This window comes from Silurus aristotelis, assembly GCF_946808225.1.
Source record: "Silurus aristotelis genome assembly, chromosome: 3".
Taxonomy (NCBI): Eukaryota; Metazoa; Chordata; class Actinopteri; order Siluriformes; family Siluridae; genus Silurus; species Silurus aristotelis.
Window position 1 is genome coordinate 35,684,597 of NC_139576.1, and position 25,501 is coordinate 35,710,097.

The 25,501-nt window shown below is 40.5% G+C and overlaps 1 protein-coding gene across 2 annotated transcripts in view; it reads right to left on the bottom strand.

The window, feature by feature from the left end:
* The window catches only part of cntnap5a (contactin associated protein family member 5a), a 125,393-nt gene that overhangs the window by 21,233 nt on the left and 78,659 nt on the right, over positions 1–25,501 (bottom strand). For both annotated transcript variants that reach the window (XM_083537231.1, XM_083537230.1), the window contains exons 9-13: positions 22,776–22,919; positions 15,088–15,259; positions 3,701–3,807; positions 3,146–3,265; positions 2,505–2,705 (exon numbers count right to left, since the gene is read on the bottom strand). In XM_083537231.1, coding sequence (XP_083393357.1) covers positions 2,505–2,705; positions 3,146–3,265; positions 3,701–3,807; positions 15,088–15,259; positions 22,776–22,919 — 744 coding nt within the window. The remainder of the gene's footprint in view (positions 1–2,504; positions 2,706–3,145; positions 3,266–3,700; positions 3,808–15,087; positions 15,260–22,775; positions 22,920–25,501) is intronic.

Here is a 25,501-nt window from a genome sequence, read left to right on the forward strand (position 1 = left end):
TATTACGAAAGAGAGAAAAAAAGAAAGAAATGAGAGACAGACCGAGAGATGAAAGAGGGACAAAAATAAAAAGGGAGACAAGAGACAGATACAAGAGAGAAAGAGAGAGATAAGACGAGAGAAAAAAAGAGTGAGAAATGGAAAGATGAGAGATGGAGACAAAAGGGAGAAATAAGCGAGAGAAAAAAAAATGGGATAAAGAGAAAGACAGAAAGGGAGAGATGAGAGAGGGATAAAAAGAAAGAAAGGAAGACACAAAGAGAGACAGAAAAAGAGAGACAGTAGGATTGGAAAAAGAGAGGGAGACAGAAAGGGAGAGATAAAGAGAAAGAGAGGGGGAAAGAAATGAGAGAGGAAGACGAGGACAATAAGAGAGAAATGAGAAAAAGGCAGAAAGGCAGAGACAAAATAAGACCGAAATAGGAGAGAGGGAGACAAAAATGGAAATGAAAGAAAACGAGCTGGAAGAATAAAAGAGAGAGACTAAGACAGCAAAAGGAAAAGATGAGGAGAGGAAGAGAAAGAGACGGAGATGAGAGAAGAAGGCAGATAAGGAAAAAAAGTAATGGAGAGCCAGAGAAAGCATCCTTAACATATTCTTCTCCTTCTTCTTCATGATCACTCGTTTCCTCTATAACCATCACACAACAGGAACCAGGAAGTGACTTCCGCCTGAAAGAAATGAAACGAGCTGCAAAACACATTTTCTACAGACGAGTGTAGTTCTCCTCATCACACAACCCCGGGGCGGAGCTTGTGTAAAAGAGTGATAAATGAAGAGAGAGAGAATGAGAGAGAGAGAAAGAGAGGGATGGTTTATGTGGTGTCACAGAACAATGCGATTAATTGTTTTTTTTTTCAAGCTCAATGAACCAGACGACGCACAAAAAACTAAACAAAAGTGGGAACGTTTGCTTTTAATGGCAGAATAACAATTTTATTATCTGCCATGACACTACACCTGCCTCGGAGGAATGCGAGCCTACAGTACAGCTCTTCTTCTTTTTTCCATTTCTTTCTTTCTTTCTTTTTTTAAATAAATCACAACCGTGTGCATATTTCTGCCATAAAGCAGCCTGGGAGGAAAGTTTTTCAACAGTCGTGTTAAAGTCCTGGGGGAAGCGCGTGCAAACTTTGTTTAAAGGACAAGACGGATGAAAGACTGCAAAGAAGAAGAACGAAGGAAGAAAGAAAAAAAAAAACAGCTAGGCTACAGGGTTTGATTAGCATATATCATCTTTTGATATACAAGAAGGAGTACTAGAAGGTTTCTAGTCCTGGTCCGTTTTCAAACACTACCAAGGAAGGATTTTGATTCGCTAACGTTTTTGAACGAAGTACCAGCGATAGTTTAGAGGTTAGAGTGACGTAATTTGTACAATAATAGCGGAAAACTGGGGAGAAGTGAGGAAAAGTGCAACCCGATATTTTATTTTTTTGCAGGTCCAAGGGACTCGCAGAAGTGCACACGCTTTGGTAACGACTAATCAGGGGGCTTTTATGATTAGCTGACCATCTCGAGGTGAATTTCCCCAAAGCGCCATGAACGCAAAGGTACGCTTTATTGAACAAAAGATTTGGGACACCTGACTTTTTCCAGCCATGTTGTGCTTCTTTCTCAAAAATTTTCTCACACAATTGTATCTTTGGAAACTTTTTTTCCATTTACTCAAACTAGGAGACCCAAACCTGCTTCAGCATGAAGCACAAAGCCATATCCTTAAAGATACATGGGTTGGAGTGGAAGATCTTCTGCTAAGGAGCTCTGAACTCAACACCTTTGGGTTGAATATGAATGCACCTGATTTTTAACACCTTTATGGCTGAAGGAGCACAGATCTAAACAAAATCTCATGGAACATCTTTCATTGCACAGCAAATATGGACTGGGATGTCCAATCTTATGGTTAGATGTCCACCAGCTTTTTTCCATGTAGCATAGTCAGTGTTTTGGCAGCATCAAATCTTAACTCTAGTTAACTGATAATATAAACTATAAAAGAGACTGTCATCAAGAAATCATTGTGAACAGGGCAGTTTCTAGCCTTTGTGGCACCATAGGCAAGAGTCCTATCGTCACCCCCATGGCTCTGCCCTGAGACCGAACAAATTATTTACAACCTTGCATTAAAAAGGTTAAAAACATTTAATAATCATTGCAAAACTGCCTGAATTCAAGTATGCAAACAAATACTGTATAATAAACTTCAGCAGAATGAGAGTTTAATAATAAAAAATGGGTGGGGGCGAGGTCGGGGGTCCTAGGTGGCGCTCACTGATGCTTTTGCTCAGTCTAGTCTGTGACTCTCCTGATTATTGTCTGTTTTATTTATTTTTGTATATTTTTTTCATCTCACGTATTTATCGTTTTATTCAATCTGCCAAAACCTGCAATTTGCAGCTGACTCTTGTGTAATTATTATATGACTCACGGCGGTTTTTCGAGCAACAAACCAAGTTTTGTCCCCCAAAAAAACACCGTCTTGGATAGAATCCGAACTCACCCCATGTGTTAAAGAGTCGAGATCTTCTGCACTGATAGGTCAGCGTCTGCTGGCAGTATTCCGACTGCGTGACGAGCGCTCGGAGTTGATCCGGTGAGGCTCCGTAGTCGAAGTGCGCTTCGTGGGGTTTCTCCGGGGCCGACCCTTGGACTCGGACCGGTTCGGTGGTGTTGTGGTGGACCACAGTCCATACTTTGTCCTCTAGAAAAGAAAAAAAAAAATCAATGATGACGAGGAACAAAGACGAGTCGATTTTTATTGCCATCCAAAACACCTATATACCGTGCATTCGGAACGTATAAAGACGTATACAAAAATTTTAATTTTTTTTCAATTTTGCAAGCCCTCCATGTGATAGGGATCTGATGGGGAGAACTATATATAGACTGGGATGAGATATCGATTGCTGGCCATTTGAAATATTGAGATGAGATATTGATTGTTGGCCATTTGGCCATTTTTCTGCTTTTACTGGTAGATAATTTTAATCTACAATATATATTACACAACCATATAAACCCAAGTTTTCTCGTGTGAGTCTACTGAAAGTATTAAAACATCACGTATTTAAAGGACACAGGCCAAATAATGTCCTATGATCCACCAGGGTTTTTTTTTTGAACATGGTGGAAACATCTCACCTGTCATATTGCAGTAGACCTGAATAGGGCCCAGAGGGCCACTCCCATCGGGATCGACAGAGAAGTAGCCCGAGGTGCTTCCTGCAAGCCTGTAGGCCTCGCACGAGGCTTCATAAATGGCTGAAGGGGGGACAAAAAAAGAGAGGAAAAAACAGGTAGATATATTACTGAATATTTCAGGTTGACAGTGGAATCTTACATTCGCATTAGATCATTTTGTCACTAAAAGGACAAAAAAAAGGTCAAGGTTATAAGTGCAAGTCTAGACTTTCTTTGAAAGACAGACATACACAGATGATGTTTCATCCACTGGTCCAGTAATGAAAACTCACCATGACCTTCAAGAGCCTTTTTGTTCTTTACACGCTTATGTTTCATAACATGAGAATTTTTTCTATGGTTGCCATGACCATGAATAAAACGCACCAATCCAGCTTCTACAGCATCTCCGGCAAATTGGTCCACATAAACGCCATTTACTTACCAAATCTGTACATGTTTAGACTAAAAATGCATAAACAAATTGGCCATTTCGGAGTTCCTCGAGGTACGTACAGTTGTGGCACGTCGGGCCGCTGTATCCCGTCCCCGCGCAGTCGCAGTAGAACGCAGACCACGTCTGAGAGCATCGCCCACCGTTTTCGCAGAAATTAGGCAGACATCTGAATGAATAGAAAGAAAGGGAGGAGAGAAGAAAAAAAAGGCACATCAGACAAACAATACGTCAAATAAAAAGGCCAAACAAAAAAACGCGACGGTAATGAAGTTATGATGGCGTATCAGGCGGACCGCCTTAAATTCCAACCCGGGCCGGTGTTTACCTGTGAAACTCAATTTAGGTTTCAATAAAAATCTCACGGGGGAGGAAAACGGCGTCCGTGTTTGCCGGGGTATTATTGCCTGACGCAAATTCAAAATGCCAGTTTGATGAGACTGAACGAAGATGGCAGCGTTCAATTAACTCGGCTTCTTCTCGCTTTTTTTTTCTTTCTTTTCCATCACAGCTGGCTTTACTCTGAAGTGCAGATACACAGAATGCCAAGCTGGGCGTTTGAAGGACTTAGAGGCTCGGAACATCCAAAAAAACGGTATGTATGCTCATGTATACTGTTGAAACTTTAGCGTCAAAATCTGTAAATTTATGAGCAAAAGCATTGGAACACCTCCAATCCAGCCATATGTCCTTCTTCAACCAATCAGTTAGAACAACTTTGGATGCTCTGGCATATGATTTTTCCTCTACTTTTGAAGACCCAAACCTGTTCCACCAATACAATGCTGCTGTGCACAAAGCCAGCTCCGTGAAGATATGCTTTCCATGGGTTGAATCGGAAGATCTCCTAAAGAAGTTCTATAGAAGATCCTGCTATAGATGTGTCAACCTCAACCCTATTGAACACCTTTGGGATGTATATCAGCACCCATGTGGTTAAACGAGCACAAATCTTTAGATTTATCCTCCAAACTCTAGTGGAACATCTTCCAAGAAGGTTCTTATTACTGCAAATGTAGACTACTTGGAATTGGATGTCCAGAAAAAGCACATCCTAAACTTTTCTCCATATCGTGTAGTATAGGGAGGATCTTCTCCAATTTTCAGTCATGTTTAGATTAAGCCAGTTTCATAAAGATCTGCCTTCCATGGCTTGGAGTAAAAGATCACCTACTATAAAGCTTTGAACCTCAACCCAATTTGGTATGAATCAAAACACCTCCTCACCTCACCTTTTTGAGCACAAATCTTCACAGAATCTAGTGGAACATCTTCCCAGAAAGATTGGAGCTTATTAGAACAGGAAACAGGAACTGAATGTAGAATTCAAAACGGTCAGGTGTCCACAAACCTTCCCCCATATAACGGAAACGAGATCTGACCTCTGCAATCATCTGAATCGCAATGTATTTACTTCCCTTCCCGAAGAAAAAGCTGTTTGACCTGCTGACATTTCATTGTAAACTGTATAATAAAATGAATCTCTTCATACGCTCAGATAGCGCTCAGATGTACGAGCTTCCCCAAGACATTTTGATTAATAGCTCGTTTGGGTGCTAGCTGCTTAAATTTCACAATTACCAGCCTTTTAGTGCAGCATATATTATTACGCACAGGAAGCACAGAAGAGTCCCGCGAGGGCGCTGCTTTATGAAGCTCATGCCGTACGACGCGACACGTTTTCCGAAGCCATTAGCTGCCATAGCGGCGAGTCGACTGCGTGCCAGATAATGTTTCAGGTGATGGTTTAATTACCGCTGTGTTATTTCTAGTCAGGCACAGGATGGAAGGTCTTTGGTGGGCTATAAAATTATCCAGGAGTTGCACACTGGTGATAATATGGAACAGAGGGGCTTTAGAGGACCGGGTGATGGGGCAGGCAGATAAAATGTTTGTACACAAGGTCGACGGTTTGGATATGAATTTTTTCTTTTTTATATCAAGCTGCAATTTGGATTGATTTTCCTTTCCATCAATGAAGTGTTGATGATTAAAAAAAACTTCAGTACACAATTGCAATTTATTTTCATTAGATGTGCACAGATTTGGAATGGAAATGCAAAATATGGACTAAAGTACTGGGACGCCTGACATTTCAAGCCATCCACCAGAGGTTACCACAAAGTAGAACGAGTAGGACGTACCACCCAGATGAGAATAGGTTCCCCTACTCTCTTTTTGAGTCTGGTTCCTCTTAAGGTTTCTTCCTCATGCCATCTAAGACGCCAACATTTGTATTTATTTTTATACCCACTTTTCCTCTGTAAACCTGCTGCAAGACAATGTCCATTGTTAAAAGAGCTTCAATGAAATGAATTGAATTTATCCCGGAAGGACACAAAATCATTCATACCTGACTGCAATTAAACTTCCACCATGTTTTAAGAGCTAAAAAAGACTCTAAACAAATTCCAAACAGATGTAAAGAGAAAAAACTTGAACTCGACTAATATTTTAGATTGTATTTTACATTGTTAAGCAAAAAAACTTGTTAGGTATTTAAATCTAGGGGCCAATCAACGCACTGGCCCCTTTTAGGATGAACCCCTAAATGATGATTATAGACAGCTCTAATTTCGAGGAACGTACTTACACACTATGGACGAGTGTGTTTGAATTGTTCGAACACCTGACCCTCACCTGCTTTCTGTAGTACATCTGAAAAGGCCTTTCAATCATTTTGTATTTTAAGCCACAAGGGCATTATCGTGGCCCTGAAAGTGATGTTATGGTGTGCAATTGACATTCTATGTGGTTAAAGCTCTGGGTAAGTGATCTGAAGGTCGGGGGTTTAAGCCCCTGTGTTGCCAAGCTTCCACTCGTGGGCCCCTAAGTAAGGCTCCTAACCCTCTGTGCTCCAGAGGTGCTGTACCATGGCTGACCCTGGGCTCACTGCTTCTGAAGAAGCTGAGATGTGTGAAGAAAAGAATCTTATAAGGTATATGTGACAAATCTATTCTATTCTATATCTGGACCCATGAGTTCCAGTGACCAAAACTTGAAATGCTACAGAATAGACATTTTGTACTATTTTATATTTCGTTCAAATTCATTATTTGCATAGTGCTTTAACAATGGGCATTGTCTCAAAGCAGCGAATATGGTGAAGACCCGCATGACATGCTGATCAGGTGTCCACAAACTTTTGACAATATAGTGTAAATGTTCTTTATCTACAGACGATCCGCTCGGTGGAATAAAGTTACATGTCGCATATTTTTCGAACATTCAGGAACTGTGTACGCTCGACTGAATTCAGAAATCTGGGTAGAAACGCGATCCGGTTGGTCACCTGATCCACCCTTTTTTGCAGAAAAAAAAGGATTAGTTGAAGTGCACTATAAATACATTCGATCCAGCAATTTCACAGAGATGTCTGAAATCCAATTGTGAAGTACCTCCTGTTATTTCCAGGACGGCTAAAAGCAGGAGAGCCAGCGTCGCAAAAACCCGAATCGGATGATGAACAATGGATAGAGTACATTAGCAAAGTGTTTGGCTAGTTTTTTTGGGGGGGAGTGGGGGTGGTGTGGGGGGGAGTAAAACCTGCTGGAACGAGACCGTATTGCACACTCTGATATCGGGTGAAAAATCCGGTGAGCCAAGCGAGCAGACGGCCGAGGAGGAACGTTAAAAGCGAGTTAAGCAAGTGTCTTCCAGAACTGCAGACACAGCTCCTAGGTAAATTGCCAAAAACCCAAAAAAACCTAACCAAAGCCTCTATTACAAGTCCTGCCGGCCCCATTATAACATGAGGCCAATGGATTTTCTGCCAACATGCAATTGGGTCAACAAAACATTGACTCCTTATTGGACACTAGAGCTGAATTAACATGCGTTTCACCTGAAAACTGACTGAACACCATCAACCTGGTAATGAGCGTGCAAGCACAGATAATTACGCTCCCACTCGTTGAAGTGTTTGTTTATGTTTAGCGATTCCTGTGTGGCTGTAACCCAATACCCCACACCTACGGGTTGAGAGGACATGTAAATGCAGGGGAAGGAAAGGAAAGAAACGAATGGCGGTGGGAATTCCTCACGGCTTTGAGCGATGGTGGTTCGGAGAAGGGCACGAAACTGTTGCTTTAGGCTCCCTCATTTCCTGCCCGTGTTCGTACCTAATTTAATTAGATAATTATGTTACTTCCTCTCTATAACTGCCTGTAATGTCTGCTAATGGATATTAGGATGAGTAAGCGTTGCTATTTCAGGATTAATCATGTGGTTTCCCCCTGTGGAGCACCAAATCAAAGGGAGGACTATAAGAAACGAAAATACAACCGTTTTTATTGAAACCTTGGACGTACTGTGTATATATATATATATATATATATATATATATATATATATATATATTATACCGCAATCCCACAAATGTTCTACTCTGTTTACGAGGGGATTCATAGATTTTTAATACTAGACTTCATTTTTCAAGTATTAGAATGATAATACCGATTTATTATTATTATTACAGGGACTCCATTTAACAAGGAATCAATTAATGCAATAGAATTCACTTTAGGTTTATTTGTATAGCGTTTATTAAAAAATGACATTTTCCGTCAAGCTGCTTTTAAACAGATAGATATTCGATATATGCAGTAATACTTTGGCACTCAGGACCAAACACGTAGGTGGCATTTTTAACCACTTGTTTTAGGCTTAAAATGCACAGAAAGCACAAAAGGCACTGTTCACAAGCTAACATGAGTCTCTTGTAAAAAAAAAAAAAAAAATAAAAAAAAAATGCCATTGTATAATGAGTTTATATAAATGCAAAATAAAAATGATTTGAATGGTTTGAAATTGAATCCGTTTTACCGCCAGACTGAAGCACTCACCGAGGTATTACTGTACATGGTTTAATGTGTATTTTTATCCCTATGGAGCAAACCAGAGTTGATGATGGCAAGAAAAAACACCATGAGAGGTCATGGAGAAGAAATCTTCAGAAGATCTGGAATCACCCTGGTCTCCGATGTTCAGCTTGTTGCTACAGTTAAGAACGTTTTTCGGTTTATTATTAGCAAAAAGAAAAATAAAATGATGGTAAACACACAAACTCCCATAAAATGGGGATTATTTTCGTGTAACATCATACAATATATGAACAATCTTATTGGGATACCAGATGTGGTTTCCAGCCATATGAGGTTTACATTTATGGTTTGTAGCATAATCCGAAACGATTTACAGTTATCTCAGTTAAACAGCTGAGCAATTGGGGGTTATGGGCCTTGTTTAAAAGCCCAGCAACTTGGTGGGGCTGGGATTTAAACCCGAACAGAAGTCCAACATCTTAGCCACTGAGCTACCCCTACCCCCTAGGTTCTTCCTCAAACTGGTAAACAAAATTGGACAAACTTGTTCTGGCATGACAAAGCGCAAAGCCAGCTGCATGAAGATATGCTTTAATGTACATGGGTTGGAGTGGAAGATCTCCTGCTCAAGAGCTCTGACCTCAACCCTATTGGAAACATTTGGGATGTATTTTACACGCTAAGTGCACTCCAGGCCTCCTCAACTCCCCTACCTTCAGTAAAAGGCTAAATGGGCACGTCCACAAGGACACTCCAAAATCTAGTGGAAAATCTTCCCAGAAGCGTAGAGGTTAAATATAAGAGCAAATGGGGACTAAGTGTGGAATGAGATGTTCAAGAAAGCACCACTGTTTGGGTCAGGTGATTGTCTATGTGATTTACGGATCATATGTACATCCAGCTTAATGTAAAAAAGCAAGTCGTTTGGGCTCCAGGCTGCTTCAGATAAATGAAATGTCCTCCTAATCTCTAGCACTTGATGATATTGGGAAAGCCTGGCCAGGAAAGCAATAGGTCATGTGCCTCCCAATGCACTAATGGCTACTTGGGCTGTCCCCTTGTTTACACTGAGCTCATCCTTTCGAGCGACTGCCAAGAGGATTCTGGGAATACATCAAAGTTGCCCAGTCATGCAAAGGAAAACAAACCGCACCGTAGACCCCCACAAATAACAGAACAAAAACGTCTTGCTCAGTGATAACACATTTAGAACGGACTCGACATCCTGACTTGTCTACACAGAGCTTTTTTTTTTCTTCACCGCAAGATTAGTCGCTTTTGGCACTCGGGCAAAAGCTACACAGGCTAAAGCCACTCACAAAAGACAGCACCGAAGAGAGAAACGGCCCACGTCTAACAGTTTGCAGCACTTCTGCCTTCTGGCAAGCTCTCAAGCTGGCACGGAAACTCCCCGAGACGGTCACCCGGTGCACCGTGACAGCTGGTCATGAATGATTTAGAAGCGCCGTTGATAGAGGGGTTTCATCGTGTTCGCACGAGTTCACTATTAATAAAAAGTACTCTCGGTGGACGAGGCGGCGGGGCCATGCCTCCGCCTCGAGATATCAATGCATCAGGGAGAGTTCCCAGGGAATATGCTAATCCACTTTAAGAGGCGACTTAATGTCCAATGTCCGAATATCCAAACCGAGGACTCGTGTGCTTCGTCCTAACTATAGTTAGCGAAGGATAATTAGCATTTCTTCCAATAGATTTACATAACATGAGACATGCTGCCATGAAACAGATGGCAATACTAATTGTAAACTGTTTTTTTTTTTTTTCTTTTGTCCAGAAAGTATACAGTTTGTGTGTTTCAAAATATGCCTAGCTAGCAAACTCCTTTCTAATGTATTGCAAATTAATTATGATAACCATCTGTTTTAAGCATTTTCCAGCAGGAATTGAGTGAAATATCATTTAGCTCCTTGTTTTATTATGTTTTATTGCTATGATTATACCACAGTTATTTCTGGTAAAATGTTCATATGTAGTATATCCTCCCATTCTATGGAGAAACGTTTGTGGACATCCCAGTCTGCATTTAGTCCCAATTTGCTGTATAAAGTTCACTCATTTCTGAAGATGTTCCAGTAGATTTTAAGGAGATTTGTGAATAATTTTGTCACTAGGGTGTTAGTAAATACGGGTATCTTTCTCTCCAGTATATATATATATATATATTCATGGAGCCTGGCCTTGGTCCTGACCGCGGTCTTTGCCTTGGTCCTGGCCGTGGTCCTGACCGCGGTCTTTGCCTTTGTCCTGGCCGTGGTCCTGACCGCGGTCTTTGCCTTGGTCCTGGCCGTGGTCCTGACCGCGGTCTTTGCCTTGGTCCTGGCCGTGGTCCTGAACCGTGCTCTTGGGGTTGGTCATAGCTGTGGTCTTGAACGTGGTCCTGGCCGTGGTCTTGGCTATGGTCCTGCCTGTGGTCTTGAATGCGGTTCTGCCCATGGTCTTGCACCTAATTTTGACTGTAGTCTTGGCCGTAGACTGTATGTTCAGCTTTTTTTGTACATTTAAAAAATATTTAATGCCTTAGTTTTTGCTTTTGTCTCCATTACGTGGCACTGGTTGGAAAAATAGAACGAAAATATGCAGTATATACACTATACGTAGACGCAATTAAATTTAAAGCGTTTACATTTTTGAAGGCATCTAAAGAGTATATTATATGAAACCAGGTCATACTGAAATACAATTCAAGCCAAATTAAATGCAAAAACATGCATCTCCAAAAGCTTGGTTAATTAAGAAAAACAAACAAACAAAAACTCAGGATCTGTAGACTGCCATACACACTGCCATCCAGCAGCGGGTTGATTGAGGCCCCCTCACTCGAGCAACCGGTAATGAGAGAGACAGGAGGACGTAGTGCTGAGCTCGTTAGAAGAGCCACTAACATGAGCTGCATTACAAAACGAACATCTTCCAGTTTATAAATAGGCCTCGGATAGTTCGCGCTGGCTCCGAGGCCACTGCTGGAGGCCTGAGCGCCAAACGAGTTGTTTGTTATGAAAGTTATGAAAGCCACGTTTTCCGTTTTGTATTGTGTAACAAGAACAAAACGATGTTTCTCTCACAAGGGCAGACACGCAACAATGGTAATAAGCAACAATGTGTTTTCCAACAGGAAGTCCTGTTAGAAGCTATAACATCTAGTGGAGGCTATGTTCTGTATAATATTTGCTCTATTTGCTCTTTTATACTTTATATGTACAAACCTGAACATAAAATTCATATGTGCTTTTTTACACATTTAGTCCCCGTTTGCTCTTATAATATCCTTCACTCTTCTGGGAAGATGTTAGACTAGATTTTTGAGAGTTTCTTGTGGAGATTTGGGCTCATTCACCCACAAGGGTGTTCAGAAGGGCGCTCTATTTGCACATTTTTCTTTGCTGCTGCCAAATAGAAATATTCCCACTGTGGGATGAATAATGGTAGAACTTATAAAGTCAGGTACTGATGTAGATGAGGTAAGGAGGCCTGGGGTGCAGTCAGCTTTCCAATTCTTCCTAGTGGGGTTAAATTCAGAGCTCTGTAGCAGAAGATCTACCACTCCAACCCACACGAACCATATCTTTTGAGTCATAGCTCAAGTTAAGGGACAATTCCATGCTCCTGTGCGTTTTTGGAAAGAACTACAAATGGATCAAAAAAATAAAGCGACACAGAATATTTATCCGTATATTGTATGTTAACGTGTCAAACGATTGCCGGGTTGAAACGTATCCAGGGGACCTAATGTTGCTGTTGTCCTTTATAGTTTTGCAAAGAATACACCACAAGGACAACAAGGAAATGGTAAATAAAAAGCTCAAGAAACCCAAGAACCCAAGTAAAAGCCCAGGTAAAGGAAGCGCTAGCCCAGTTGATATAAAAGTGGCCTATGTATTTAGGGTTTCTACAGGTTTCACAAAGTAAAATTTTTAAGACCATTAGGATGATATTTAAGGACCTATATCACAACATCGAAAAAATACACAAATACGTTGTCAGAAGTGTTGGGCTGTAACACGTTACTGTAACACAGTTACTTTCGACAGTAACCAATACCGTTAACGCATTACTTTTTAAATAAAGTAACTGTTATTGTTAGCGTATGGTGCGTGTGTCCGTTACTTTTTTAAATGAATGAATTTGGGCTGAAGTGTAGCCTACAGTCTGACCTGTTCACAGCAGCGACACATTGTAGGATTGGTGGATGAACCACTGTAAACACGAAGAAGACGCGCTGTGGGCGTGTCTCTGTTTATTCAGGTCTGTGCGGCAGTAATGGCGAGTCGAGGCGAGAGCAAGACGAATTTCTCACAGTGGAAATATGCTCATTATTTGACTTTAGTTGTGCATAAAGACAAAAACCTTTTAGTCAAATGTGAGCTGTGTCTTTCTGGTTCGAAGGTCGTATCTACTGCGATAAAGAGCAACTCCAATCTGTTGAAGCTCCTCCAGAAACTCCATGCGTCGACGAAGCTAGAAGCTAGAAGCTAACCTGGTGTTCTGTTCTACATTGTTGATAGTTTTCATACTTAAGCTGTGAAAGGAACGTTTTTAAGAGCTCAACACAACAGCTTTTATGATGCAGAAGCCACTTTAGGGTTTGATTGTGAATATATTATTCAGCTTGTTTTGTTGTTTATTTCAGAAATTCTTGTGATATATTCAGTTTGTGCTGCTCTGACTTTAATAAAATAGTGTTTAAAAATTACTTTGTGTTTGTCAGTTTTGTGTTTGTAGACCATAATGCATAAAAGGGCATGCGCATGATCATTGAAGGCAGCAGGAAGTTCTCCGGCGATATCCTTTTTTTGTATTTTATTTATTTTTTTTAACAAACAGTGTCAAGCCAGGAGCTCTAAGAAGGTCAATGTGGCTGCAGACTTTCATTTAAAACAAATAAATCCAAAACCTAATAGTCAATTTAAGATCAAGATAGACTCATTAAGCAGGTGAACCCATGTGTGACTTGTTTGTCTGGAATGGAAACCCGCAGCCACATCAGCCCTTTGCGGATAACAACCAAAGACCTCTGGCTTAACCTTACCAAAATGCTGTGTCATGACCTGAGGAGGGCCGTCCGTGTGCAAGATCCTGGGTATTTATCCAGAGAAATGATCTAAAATATCTCCTCAGAAGGCTGATCAGAACCTGAAGGAAACGTCTGGTGGATGGAGGTTATCAGGGGTAAGTTATATACAGGGTTTGTATAGGGAAGCTTTTTTTTGTAATGCTGGCGGTTGTTTTTTTACTTTTTTATTTATTATTCAGTCATATATTTCCAGATGTTCTGTAATTTATAAATACTGATATTTAGGGGAATAATACATATTTATATACATACACCCAAGTTGCCATGTTTATCTCAAAGCATTGGTAAAAATGTTTGATTTTTGTATGTAATTATTAGTAGATGCACTACATCTCTATTACCGTAATTTCCGGACTATTAAGCGCACTCAATTATAAGCCGCACCCGCTGAATTTGACAAAGATGTTTATTTTGAACAGAAATAAGCCGCACCTGTCTATAAGCCGCACCTGTCTATAAGCTGCAGGTGTCTACACTGAAACTAATGAACTTTACACAGGCTTTAATAAAAGACAGTGTCTGTTACACGGCTTGTATCTAAACAGTAGCCTACCAAGAAAGTCATTGTTCACTGTCTTCCTCCTTCCTTTCACAACTATTTCTCTCGGGAGTTTATCTTTTGGCATCGTCGTGTGTTTAAAAATCACCATCGGTGAATCTTTTCTCCCGATGCCGTGCAGCTCAGAACACAGGTGAAGTGTGTTTTCATGCCCGGTTGTTTTCAGCGTGACGAATGATTCGCATTTCCTGTAGACAGTCCGAGTGAGCGGCAGGTCAAACGTCAGAGGAACATCATCCATAGTTATGATGTGGTGCGGCCCGATTCAGTGGGAGCGCATCTGATTTAATATAAAGAGTTTCATTGGTTCACCTGAACCCGTTCCTCAATTTCATTGGTCTAATGTTTTAGGGCTCAGTTTTTTGGCATGAAGTTTGTGAAACCGGGAAAAACCCGGAAAAGACCATAAATTAGCCGCTTCGTTGTTTAAGCCGCGGGGTTCAAAGCGTGGGGAAAAAGTAGCGGCTTATAGTCCGGAAACTACGGTACTTAGAAAGTGTCCAATAATTTTTGACCAATATTTGATATGTAGATCGATGTCTCCTCGATCTACTGTTTCTGAATATGACTTATCGCAACACTACGGAGACCGAGGCGCATCCTAAGAGTCACATAGAATACGGATTAACATGGCAGAGGTAGAGCTGTAAATTCCTGCAGACACAACAGGTCTGGTCTGGTCTTTTCCTTTTCCTTTTTTTGCACTACGAAGGCCTGTTTGTGAAGTCAGAAGGCAATTAAGTAAATCGATGATTTTCTGTCTGTCTGAACCGAAGAACTCAAATGATCTGTACCATATTAAACTGAAGAGCGTCACATTCTTAGTACAATTTTTGGGTTTTTTTTGGGGAAAAATCAAAAACGGATATGCCTGGAAAAGTCCCGTGTGCCGATCCATTTCTCTGAACAGTGTATACGCACATACAAACAACGCAAGAAATACGATAGGAAGAATAATAGCATGTAAACGTGTACCTGTCCTGAATGCCACAGATGTCGAACTCTATTTGATTCCAGCTTCCCAGAATTCCTTGCTGGATGTGCATGAGGTCCATGGGTTGGTTGTTGATGAGGATGAGGCGCATGCAGCCCTGGAAGGCCATTACAGTGTTCATACAAGCAGAGCCATTTTGAGACGCCGGACAACCTGAGAGAGAGAGAGAGGAAAAAGAGAAAAAGGCAATTCCGTCAGAAACTCTGTGCATTACGGCAGTAATTACAGTCAAGAATTGAGGGAGTGAAATGAAAAAAAAAACAAGCACTGTTTTTTTTTTCTTTTTTTTTCGTTTCTGCTTCATGATTGTACGGCTCTTCGCTTCAGGCCATCAGGTGCTTCTATTTATTTAGGGTTTTTTCCCCTTCTTTTTCACTTTGGTCACGTCTTCACTTCTATAAATATGCATCTGGCACCATTTTTATCTTCTCACACTGATCTGATGCTGGTTTGAGACACACCCCACTTCATAACACTGACGTGCAACCACCCAGATATGGATATTGCCAGATCAGGAGCAAAGTCTGGAAGGAATCGCAGGCTGATGAAAGGAATGAAGAAACAGAGCAGAGGTGACGGGATCATTACAACTTATTTGGCAGCTGTATCTAAAACTCTTGGGCTTTTCCACGACCACGGATATAAACGATAGAAACAAACGTATAAAGTTTTTAGCCAGGGTTGCCAGGTATAAGTCCAACAATTCCCATCTCGCTTACATCTACGTTATAATACAAGGGGACTGTAATACATCATACCACAGAAATGCTCTTGTACATCATAGCTGTATTACTCCTCTCTTCCCCTTTGTGTATTATGCTTATAGGAACTGAATTAGCTTATTTTTAACAAACAAAAAAAATGTTTTCTCCCTGCTGGCATGACCCTGGCAACCCTGCTTGTTGGACGACCGAGTTCATTACAATTCTACGAATCCGAGGACGGAGCACTATTTGTTTTAACGAGGTCCAGGATTTATTCCTAACATATCACATCCAGTCTGATTTGCCCTCATAATACCTCTTCTCCACTCTTCTAAGATTTTGGAGTGCACTTTTGGAGATTTGTGCTCATTCCTCCAGAAGGTGCATCACGTACTGATGTGGGTCAGGTGAGGAAGCCCGGGTGAAGTAGGCGTTCCAATTCGTCCCTCGATTGGGTTGAGGTCGGAGCTCTCTAGCAGGAGATCTTCTATTCCATTTGAGATGCATGTTCATGGACGTCGCTTGGTGCACAGGGACGTTGCCATATGTGGAACAGGTTTGGGCCTCCGGTTCAAGAAGCGAAAATTTAATGCAAGGGAATCCGTTATGATTGTGAGCCTCCAACTTGGTAGGCAGGTGTATGAATCCTCCTGCCCACACAGACAGTGTAGTATAGGATATTTTTACTTCTAGCTGGGCAGAATCTCTGCTCAACATCTCTACCCTTTCAAAAAAAAAACAATACCAAAGTACAGAGAAGACAAGCCTTAAAGGTTAGGCCTGCATAGATCTGCTACATAATCACTCTTCGATCACTCTTACTCCCCTGCAACACCATGATTCCAAACATCTCTCTGTTTGTTTAACAGAACAAGCCTTTATTTGGCTTCCTGTCACGTCTCAGGCACTCATGCTGACACCTAAATTCTCTCCGCATGGCCCGGCTCTCCAGTATGTGCCTGAGCTCCTGATGCTTAACACCTTAAAATATAACCTTCGCTCTTCTCAGTCTGCTCCTCAGATTTGTTCACGCTCCGCAGGTGACACGGCTTTTTTCTTCTGATGCCCCTAAACTATAGACCGGTTCAGGCTGTTCAGGTTCAATGCATCCCACCTCCAAAGCTCTAGTGTTGGCAAAAGTTTTGGGACACCCACATTTTCATCCCAATATGTGGTTCTTTCCCCAAAAGTGTCACCAAAAAATCATGGTTTCTTCTAACGTTTCTGACTCAACAACACACTAAGGCAATGTCTGTATCCATTCTTCTGTCGATGATGATCTCCAGCTTTTTTCCAACCTCCAAAGGTGGAGAAAACTCCAATTTGTTTGCATGAATAAGAAAATAAAAAAAAAATAAAAAAAAATTTCACACAATGAAGACCTGAAGCAAGTCGGGAGGCAGGGTTGCCAGATCTTAGCTAAAATGTCCCTACAATATAATACAAGGGCATTGTAATACATCATACAACAGAAATTGCCTTTACCAGCACCTCATACCTGTTTTACACTTTTTCCTTTGTGTGCTCTGTTCATAGGGATTGGATTTTATTTTTTTTTTTTTTTTGTAACTAGCAAAAAATGTGTAATAAAGGTGCCCAATTTTTTTTTAACAACCAAATGTGGTTCTTTCCACAAAAGTATTGCCACAAATCATCTTCACCTCATTTGTGGATGACCCCAAATCTCCACAAAAAAGTCTGATGGAGCATCTTCCCAAAAGAGTGGAGGTTCTTATGTGGAACATTATGGATGAATCGTATAGTAATGCGTCCAAAAACTTTTGGAAGTCTACTTTAATTATCCACGAAAGCTAAAACAGTATGAATAAGCATATATATACATATAGTCCATAAAAAAAAGCTACTCTTGAGACAAAAACTTTTGCCCTATAATCACATGACCCTGACAGAGAACAGTTATTCCCTTAAGTCAGAACAAGCTCCATCTAAGGGATGTCAAAGGACACACTTCCAAGGACAGTACGTTCACGTTATAATTGTTTTTTTTTTTTTTTACAATTCAAAAGGGGGAACAAAGTAGGTCATGTGTGTCGAACTGAAACGATCCGGCGTCTCGACGCGGCGGTTTCGCACCTATCGGTCTTCCGCGACTCGGCGGGTGTGAATCGCACCTACGGGTGTATAAACGCCAATGCACTTTCTCACCATCAGGAGGACTGATATAGATCATAGAAGTCCACTCTGCGTTCGCACCACACGAGGACCATGCATTGTACCACTCGGTGTCAGATGTTCCAAATAGCAGGAGTTTCTCGTACTTTGTTTCCGCTCGTGTTGCGTATCAGTAAAGCCGACCTGGTAATCCATAACAATAATCCCTGGTATGAAGCAGCGATAGGATTCTATCCAAGAACACAGATAAGCAAAGACAGGTTTTGTCATAACATCTAAAAAATCTTATCCGCTATGCATTTATGCATCTTCCATAACTGATCACTGCACTACTGTATATTCCACCCAAATCTATTCTGTGTATCATACAGCATTCATACTCAGTGCGTAACTATATCATGTCATTTGAGTGTCATCTCCAGTACATTATTCAGCCCCAACCCTGTATATATGGACCCTTATTTATCACATGGCTGTTTATTATTGTAAATAGGGCACTTCTGGTTAGATGCTAACTGCATTTTATTGGCTCTGTACATGTACCTTGCACAATGACAAAGTCGAATCCAATCTAATAGAATCCACTCATATATATATATAAATATACAGATTGTCCCAGAGGTACGATGGTTCGTTTTTTTTGTCATCTTATGATGACAATAGCGGTACAACAAAATTGTAAAAATTGCGTACGATGTGCTATAGGTTGCGTATAAATCAGTACCGTGTTCGACTTACCATATTTTTGATTTACAAAGGGGTCGTCGTAACGTATCTCCATCATAAGTAGAGGACTGTGTGTGTGTGTGTGTGTATATATATACAGTACAGACCAAAAGTTTGGACACACCTTCTCATTCAAAGAGTTTTCTTTATTTTCATGACTATGAAAATTGTAGAGTCACACTGAAGGCATCAAGGGCTATTTGACCAAGAAGGAGAGTGATGGGGTGCTGCGCCAGATGACCTGGCCTCCACAGTCACCGGACCTGAACCCAATCGAGATGGTTTAGGGGTGAGCTGGACCGCAGAGTGAAGGCAAAAGGGCCAACAAGTGCCAAGCATCTCTCGGGGAACTCCTTCAAGACTGTTGGAAGACCATTTCAGGTGACTACCTCTTGAAGCTCATCAAGAGAATGCCAAGAGTGTGCAAAGCAGTAATCAAAGCAAAAGGTGGCTACTTTGAAGAACCTACAATATGACATTTTTTAGTTGTTTCACACTTTTTTGTTATGTATATAATTCCATATATAATTCCACATGTGTTCATTCATAGTTTTGATGCCTTTAGTGTGAATCTACAATTTTCATAGTCATGAAAATAAAGAAAACTCTTTGAATGAGAAGGTGTGTCCAAACTTTTGGTCTGTACTGTATATATATATATATATATATATATATATATATATATATATATATATATATATATATATATATATATATATATATATATATATTAGGGTTGTAACAGTACACAAAATTCACGGTTCGGTACGTACATTGGTTTTTAAGTCACCGTTTGGTTCGATTTCGGTAAAATCAAAGGGAAGAAATGCAAAACCTAAGATTGTTTGTCGTTTTTTTTATTAACGCAGTTTTTTTTTTTTTATTAATATTTGTAACCATCAAAAGTTGACATTTTAAAAAAATACAATTTGGTCCCTTTTACGAGTCAGACTTTTTAAAGAAAAGCCGGACATCTTGAGAAAAGGTCGACCCAAACAGTTGTTGAGTTGTTGATCTTTTTTTCTTTTTTCTTTACGTGTTAAACTTTTGCGTGAAAAGCACACAATTTGCCTTCGTTTCAAATCCCCAGGAAAAAAATGCACTCGTCGAGGTTAATATGCAGTTGTGGCTCCAGTGAAAGGAGACTTTATGTTGAATTGTGTTCATTGAGTTTCCTGCTGTAGTAATAAAATTCATTCTCACTGTATGAGATTTCTGTGTGTTCTACTACATTTCTCTAGAATATTGATGGTTTCTAGAGCCGTGGCCTCGTAATGAATATATTAAGAGGCGGATTGATTTAGACACAACTAAAGGCCTGGGTGTGAAATGCACAGCTTAACCCTTTTAATAATTAGACAATGGACTGAAATAATGCATTTTACTTTTGCATTTATACTTCAAATTTTTCTTTATGCCCTTTTTTTTTTATTTTTTTTTTATTCCCATTAACGAATTCAATTTGAGGTCCTTGGCAATATATTACTCCTATCAATAATCCTTTCAAATAAACACTAAAAACATTTATTTTACACTCCAGTAACATAATATCGGGCAAAAAAAAAAACAATGTCTTCTTTAAAGAGCACCTTCATTAATTCATGCTCTAGGCCTGAAAGTAATTACGGCCCGAAAAAACGCGAGCTGAGAACCGCTTGAATAAATGGTGCTATTTTGTGTCGGCTTTTTTTTCTTCTAACATCTGACATTTCCATCGACTTTAAGTGATCAGCCTCCAGGGGTCCCACTTAATACTCCCAACCCTGTGGGGAATGTCTGCTTATCTTGCGCTTATGCTTTGGTGTTTGAGATTCAAGGAAAGTCTATATTACTAGAGATATGTGTGTGATATTACCGCTCAGCTGGGAGATTCTGCTTGAGGTTTATTTATTTATTTATTTTTTTTTAAGTATGTCAAGTCGACATAGAAATCTGCTCGGTCTGAGCACAGGGTCAGGAGGGTGATGGATAGGACGTGCATCCGAGTTCATTTTGAGTCTAATAAACTGTTTATAGTAGTGATCCTTTGTTAGAAATAAATAGAGCTTCTTTAAACGTGAAAAATGAAATGCACTCTTAAAACTAATATTAAAAAGAGCCAAAAGTCGAACTTTGGGGATGCACAGCGACATGCAATGATCTTTTGTATACAGCTGAGCAGTCACGGGTGAGGGGGCCTTTCTCAAGGGCCCTGCTTGGTGGTGCTGGTATTTGAACTCATGCCATTCTGATCAGAAGTCCAACATCTCAATTATTGATCTATTACTTTCCTGACCATGATCAGATATTTCATGTCTTCAGTGAGAACAACCATAAAAACCTGAGAAAAGGATGTGAACCCTTGAGTTTTCATGGAGCTGACTTTGTGCTCAGAGGTATGGTCATGGGGGGTGTTGGTTAAGTGCCTTAGTGGGTTAGGCATTGGACTTTGTATCTGAAGGTCATGAGTTCAAATCCCACCCACACCAAGCTGCCCCTCCTGGGTCCCCTGAGCAAGGCCCCTTAACCCCATGGCTGTTCGGTTGTATAAATAAAATGCTAGTCGCTTTGCATAAGAGCATCTGCTAAATGCTGTACATGTGAATTTCGCAGTTTTCGGGGTCACCTGGTTCAAGCAAAAGGGACAATTTCCTGCGACCACATCCGAAGACGTCCAATACAATCAGAGAGGAGAATTAGCATCCCTATGTTTTCAAAGTCGCATTGTCTTACGACCGCCAGTTCGAGCTTTTTCAGATTCTGCCTTTCAGAAAAGAATTTCATAAAATCCAAACCTCTGAGAAATCCACCGGCATTTCGCCGGATATACGATAAGAGAACGATGTTTTATGGAATACAGATTAAAAAAAAAAGCAGTATTACAATCTTATCTGATTTACACCGAAAAGTATTCTCGAAAAGGGTTGAACGACGATGACGATAATGATGATGTCGTCTTGTGGCGCTCGCTATCGAATTCTTTATGGCTCTGTTGACCTTTCTCTCAATCCCCCCCTCCTCCTCCTCCTCCTCCTCCTCCTTTTTTTCCCTTCTTTCTTTCTTTCATTTTTTTTTTCTTCAATAGAAACACTGCAGTTGTGATATTTAATGCCCTCGCTGTATCGCATCGGCGCTGCGTCTGTCTCTGCCGCAGTCGCGTCGTCTCGCACGCACGCTGCAGGATTTTGGGTCGTATCTCCGTCCCTGCGCTTTACTGCGAAACGGGTCATATATTTATGACGATCTCCGTTAATATTGGCACCCTCGGCTGTGGAAATCGTCTGTACCGATATTCTCAAAGATACTCTGCTTCCCAAAGGAACATTTTCATTGCATTGCTTTTTTTTAAATAGTCATTTCCTCTTTTGTGAAGCTCAGAAACCTATTGTTGTAGATCACAGCTGTATTTTTTTGGTCTTGGACCAATTTCTTGAAATTTGGAGTACGTGTTACCTCGTATTTATTCCCCTTTGAAAACTATTTTTTTTCCAGACAATTTTCTGTTCCTAGTCACCCAGAGGAACAGCAAGGAAGGAAGTTCAATGGTTAAAGCTCTGAGTTAATGATCAGAAGCTGGACCTGCTGGGCCCTTAATCGAGGCCCTTAATCATTCTTGCTCCAAGGGTGCTCAAAAGTTTGTGGACACAGTATTAGATTGCTACGTGCTTCTTTTTGAACTTCCTATTCCATATTTAGTCCCCATTTGCGCTTATAAAAAGCTCCGCTCCCCTGGGAAGATGTTCCACTGGATATTTTTGGAGGTTTGTGCTCATTCATGAGGTAATTTCAGCTTAGATTCAGATACGGATATAGGTAAGGAGATCTATAGCAGGAGATCTTTTACAAAAACCCATATCTTCATGGAGCTGGCTTTGTGGACGGGCGCATTGTCATGCTGGAACAGGTTTTGGGTCTTGTAATTTAAAAGAAGGAAAAATTTCACGTGCTCCTCAGACTTTATGGGAACAGTTTGGGAAAGAACCATACCTGGTTGGAGAAGTCAGGTGTCCAAACACATTCGGCCAACGAGAGTTTTTTAGAAAGTGTCAAATATTGAGTGCAAGTATTGTCTAATATCTGAATAATGTTTATTTCATCTCTGTTTTTTTGTTTTGTTTTGTTCTCACCACCAAAGTAGTAACTGTCCCTTGGTTCGAGGTAGTCCTCCAGCTGGATGGTGGAAGCTGGCTCATTATCCAGCGTCATGATGATCTGCAGACCTCTGCTGCTGAGGCTCACCGAGTGCCACAGACCATCGTTCACACGTTGACCTGCAAAGACGGTAGAACGGTTACACGACTCACGCTCACAGTTCGCCCAAACCACAATGAGGAAAAGGAGAAAGTGAGGGTTTTTCTTAACTGTTAGAAGTGTAAAGTGCATCAGATTAAATAATAATAACAACAATAATGAAAACAAATACAATGCTACTACTATTACATAATAATACTTCTGATGAAGATACGATGGTGATGGTGGTGAGGATGATTATGATGCTGATACTCCTAATAATGATGATACTACTACAATGAATTAAGGAGGATGATGATGGTGGTGATGAAGATACTAGTATTACAACTGGTGGTGGTGATGATGATGATGATGATGCATATCCTGCTACTACTACTAATGATGATGGTGGAGGTGAAGATGATGATGGAAATACTGTAGCTACTAATGATGGTGGTGGTGATGATAAATATAATGATTTAATAATGATTTTTTAAATACAATGAAATATTAATAATAAATAATTAATAAAAAAAATTTGTACTATTATAAAATAAATGCAATTCAAAAATATTTAATAGTTTTACTAGATTTATTATTATTAATTATTAATAATGATAATAATAATAATAATAATAATAATAATAATAATAATAATAATAATAATCATAATAATAATACAGATGATACACTGGTTTTACAGCACTGCAACCCAACACACAAACAAACCCCTCCCTCCCCCACCCCCCCACACACCAGAAAAAACCTTTGCTCAATTTGATTTAATTAAGTCCAGCCATTACACATGAAGGGCGCCCAAGCTGTGTGTGGCTGCTGTGTGTCGGTGGTCCCCCCTGTGCCAGCCATCTGCTTAGCGCTCGACTGTGATCGTTCGCGTGCGCCTCGACTAAGATCACCCTCACCATACCTCCATTTCCTGTTGACCGTAATTACAGAGCGCTCTGAATTTCACCGAAAATTCCCATGACACCGCAAAAACAGGAAAAAAAATCTGATGAGCCCCAGAAAAGGCAACAGATGGAGATTTTATTTAATTTTATTTATTTTTTCTTATGAAAGCACTGCGCTTCACCGCTGGGTTGAAAAACGCGTGTGTGTGTGTCTGTATGCATGCGTGCGACATGCTAATCCTGTTTGGCTGGGCTGCCATGACCATACGTTCCTCACATTCATCTTAAGAGGAAGAAAAAGAAGGAAACCTGGGCTGCTGCCTGGCTTTGTGAACTGACTGATAAGCCAGAAAGTACGTGATTTGCTCTTTTTTTTTTTTTTTTTGTAATCGCAATAAAGTACAGGCACGAAAGCACTTTCAGAGATTCAGGTCATGTTTGAAAAGAGGTTGAAGAAAAAAAAAAAGCGTATTTATACTTCTGATCCTCGTGCAAGTATGATTGACAAGGCCGAGAGTTTTTTTTTTCTTTTCTTTTCAATTAGGCCGCCTCAGAGCCAGGGCACACGGGGTTAAGATCAGCACCGGCGCTGTTTAATCTCAATGACGGTTTCGATGTCAGCGCGTAGATTGTTTAATATTAAAATCCCCCCCTTTACGTTCGAACGTGTGCAGCCTCTGCAAAGCCAGTGTCAACCGAAGTGATGGGCGATTTGCATTATTCTAATACGCAAAACAGCGAGCGCTGAATCCGATCCAGTTTTATGTAATTCAAGGATCTTTATTCTGCCTTAAAGGAGGAGAGGGAATAAAAAAAATCTGAAAAAGAAAAAATGGATTATATATATATATATATATACAGTACAGACCAAAAGTTTGGACACACCTTCTCATTCAAAGAGTTTTCTTTATTTTCATGACTATGAAAATTGTAGAGTCACACTGAAGGCATCAAGGGCTATTTGACCAAGAAGGAGAGTGATGGGGTGCTGCGCCAGATGACCTGGCCTCCACAGTCACCGGACCTGAACCCAATCGAGATGGATTAGGGGTGAGCTGGACCGCAGAGTGAAGGCAAAAGGGCCAACAAGTGCCAAGCATCTCTCGGGGAACTCCTTCAAGACTGTTGGAAGAGCATTTCAGGTGACTACCTCTTGAAGCTCATCAAGAGAATGCCAAGAGTGTGCAAAGCAGTAATCAAAGCAAAAGGTGGCTACTTTGAAGAACCTACAATATGACATTTTTCAGTTGTTTCACACTTTTTTGTTATGTATATAATTCCATATATAATTCCACATGTGTTCATTCATAGTTTTGATGCCTTCAGTGTGAATCTACAATTTTCATAGTCATGAAAATAAAGAAAACTCTTTGAATAAGAAGGTGTGTCCAAACTTTTGGTCTGTACTGTGTGTGTGTGTGTATATATATCATCCACTTTTCTGGGAAGGTCCAGTAAATTCTGGAGTGGGCAGCTGTGTTAGTAAAGTCAGGTACTGATGTTTCAATAGGCTTTAGAGCTCTTTAGCAGTAGATCTTCCACTCCAGCCCATACATTCATAGCACTGGCTTTATGTACAAGAGGCATTATCATGTCTGGAACAACAGTCCACGTGAAGGGAACATTTCCATCTCCTGCTTCCCCTAGATTGTGGAGTGTGCTTTGGGAGAGCTCTGTAGCAGGAGATCTTCCACTTCAACCCATGCGAACCA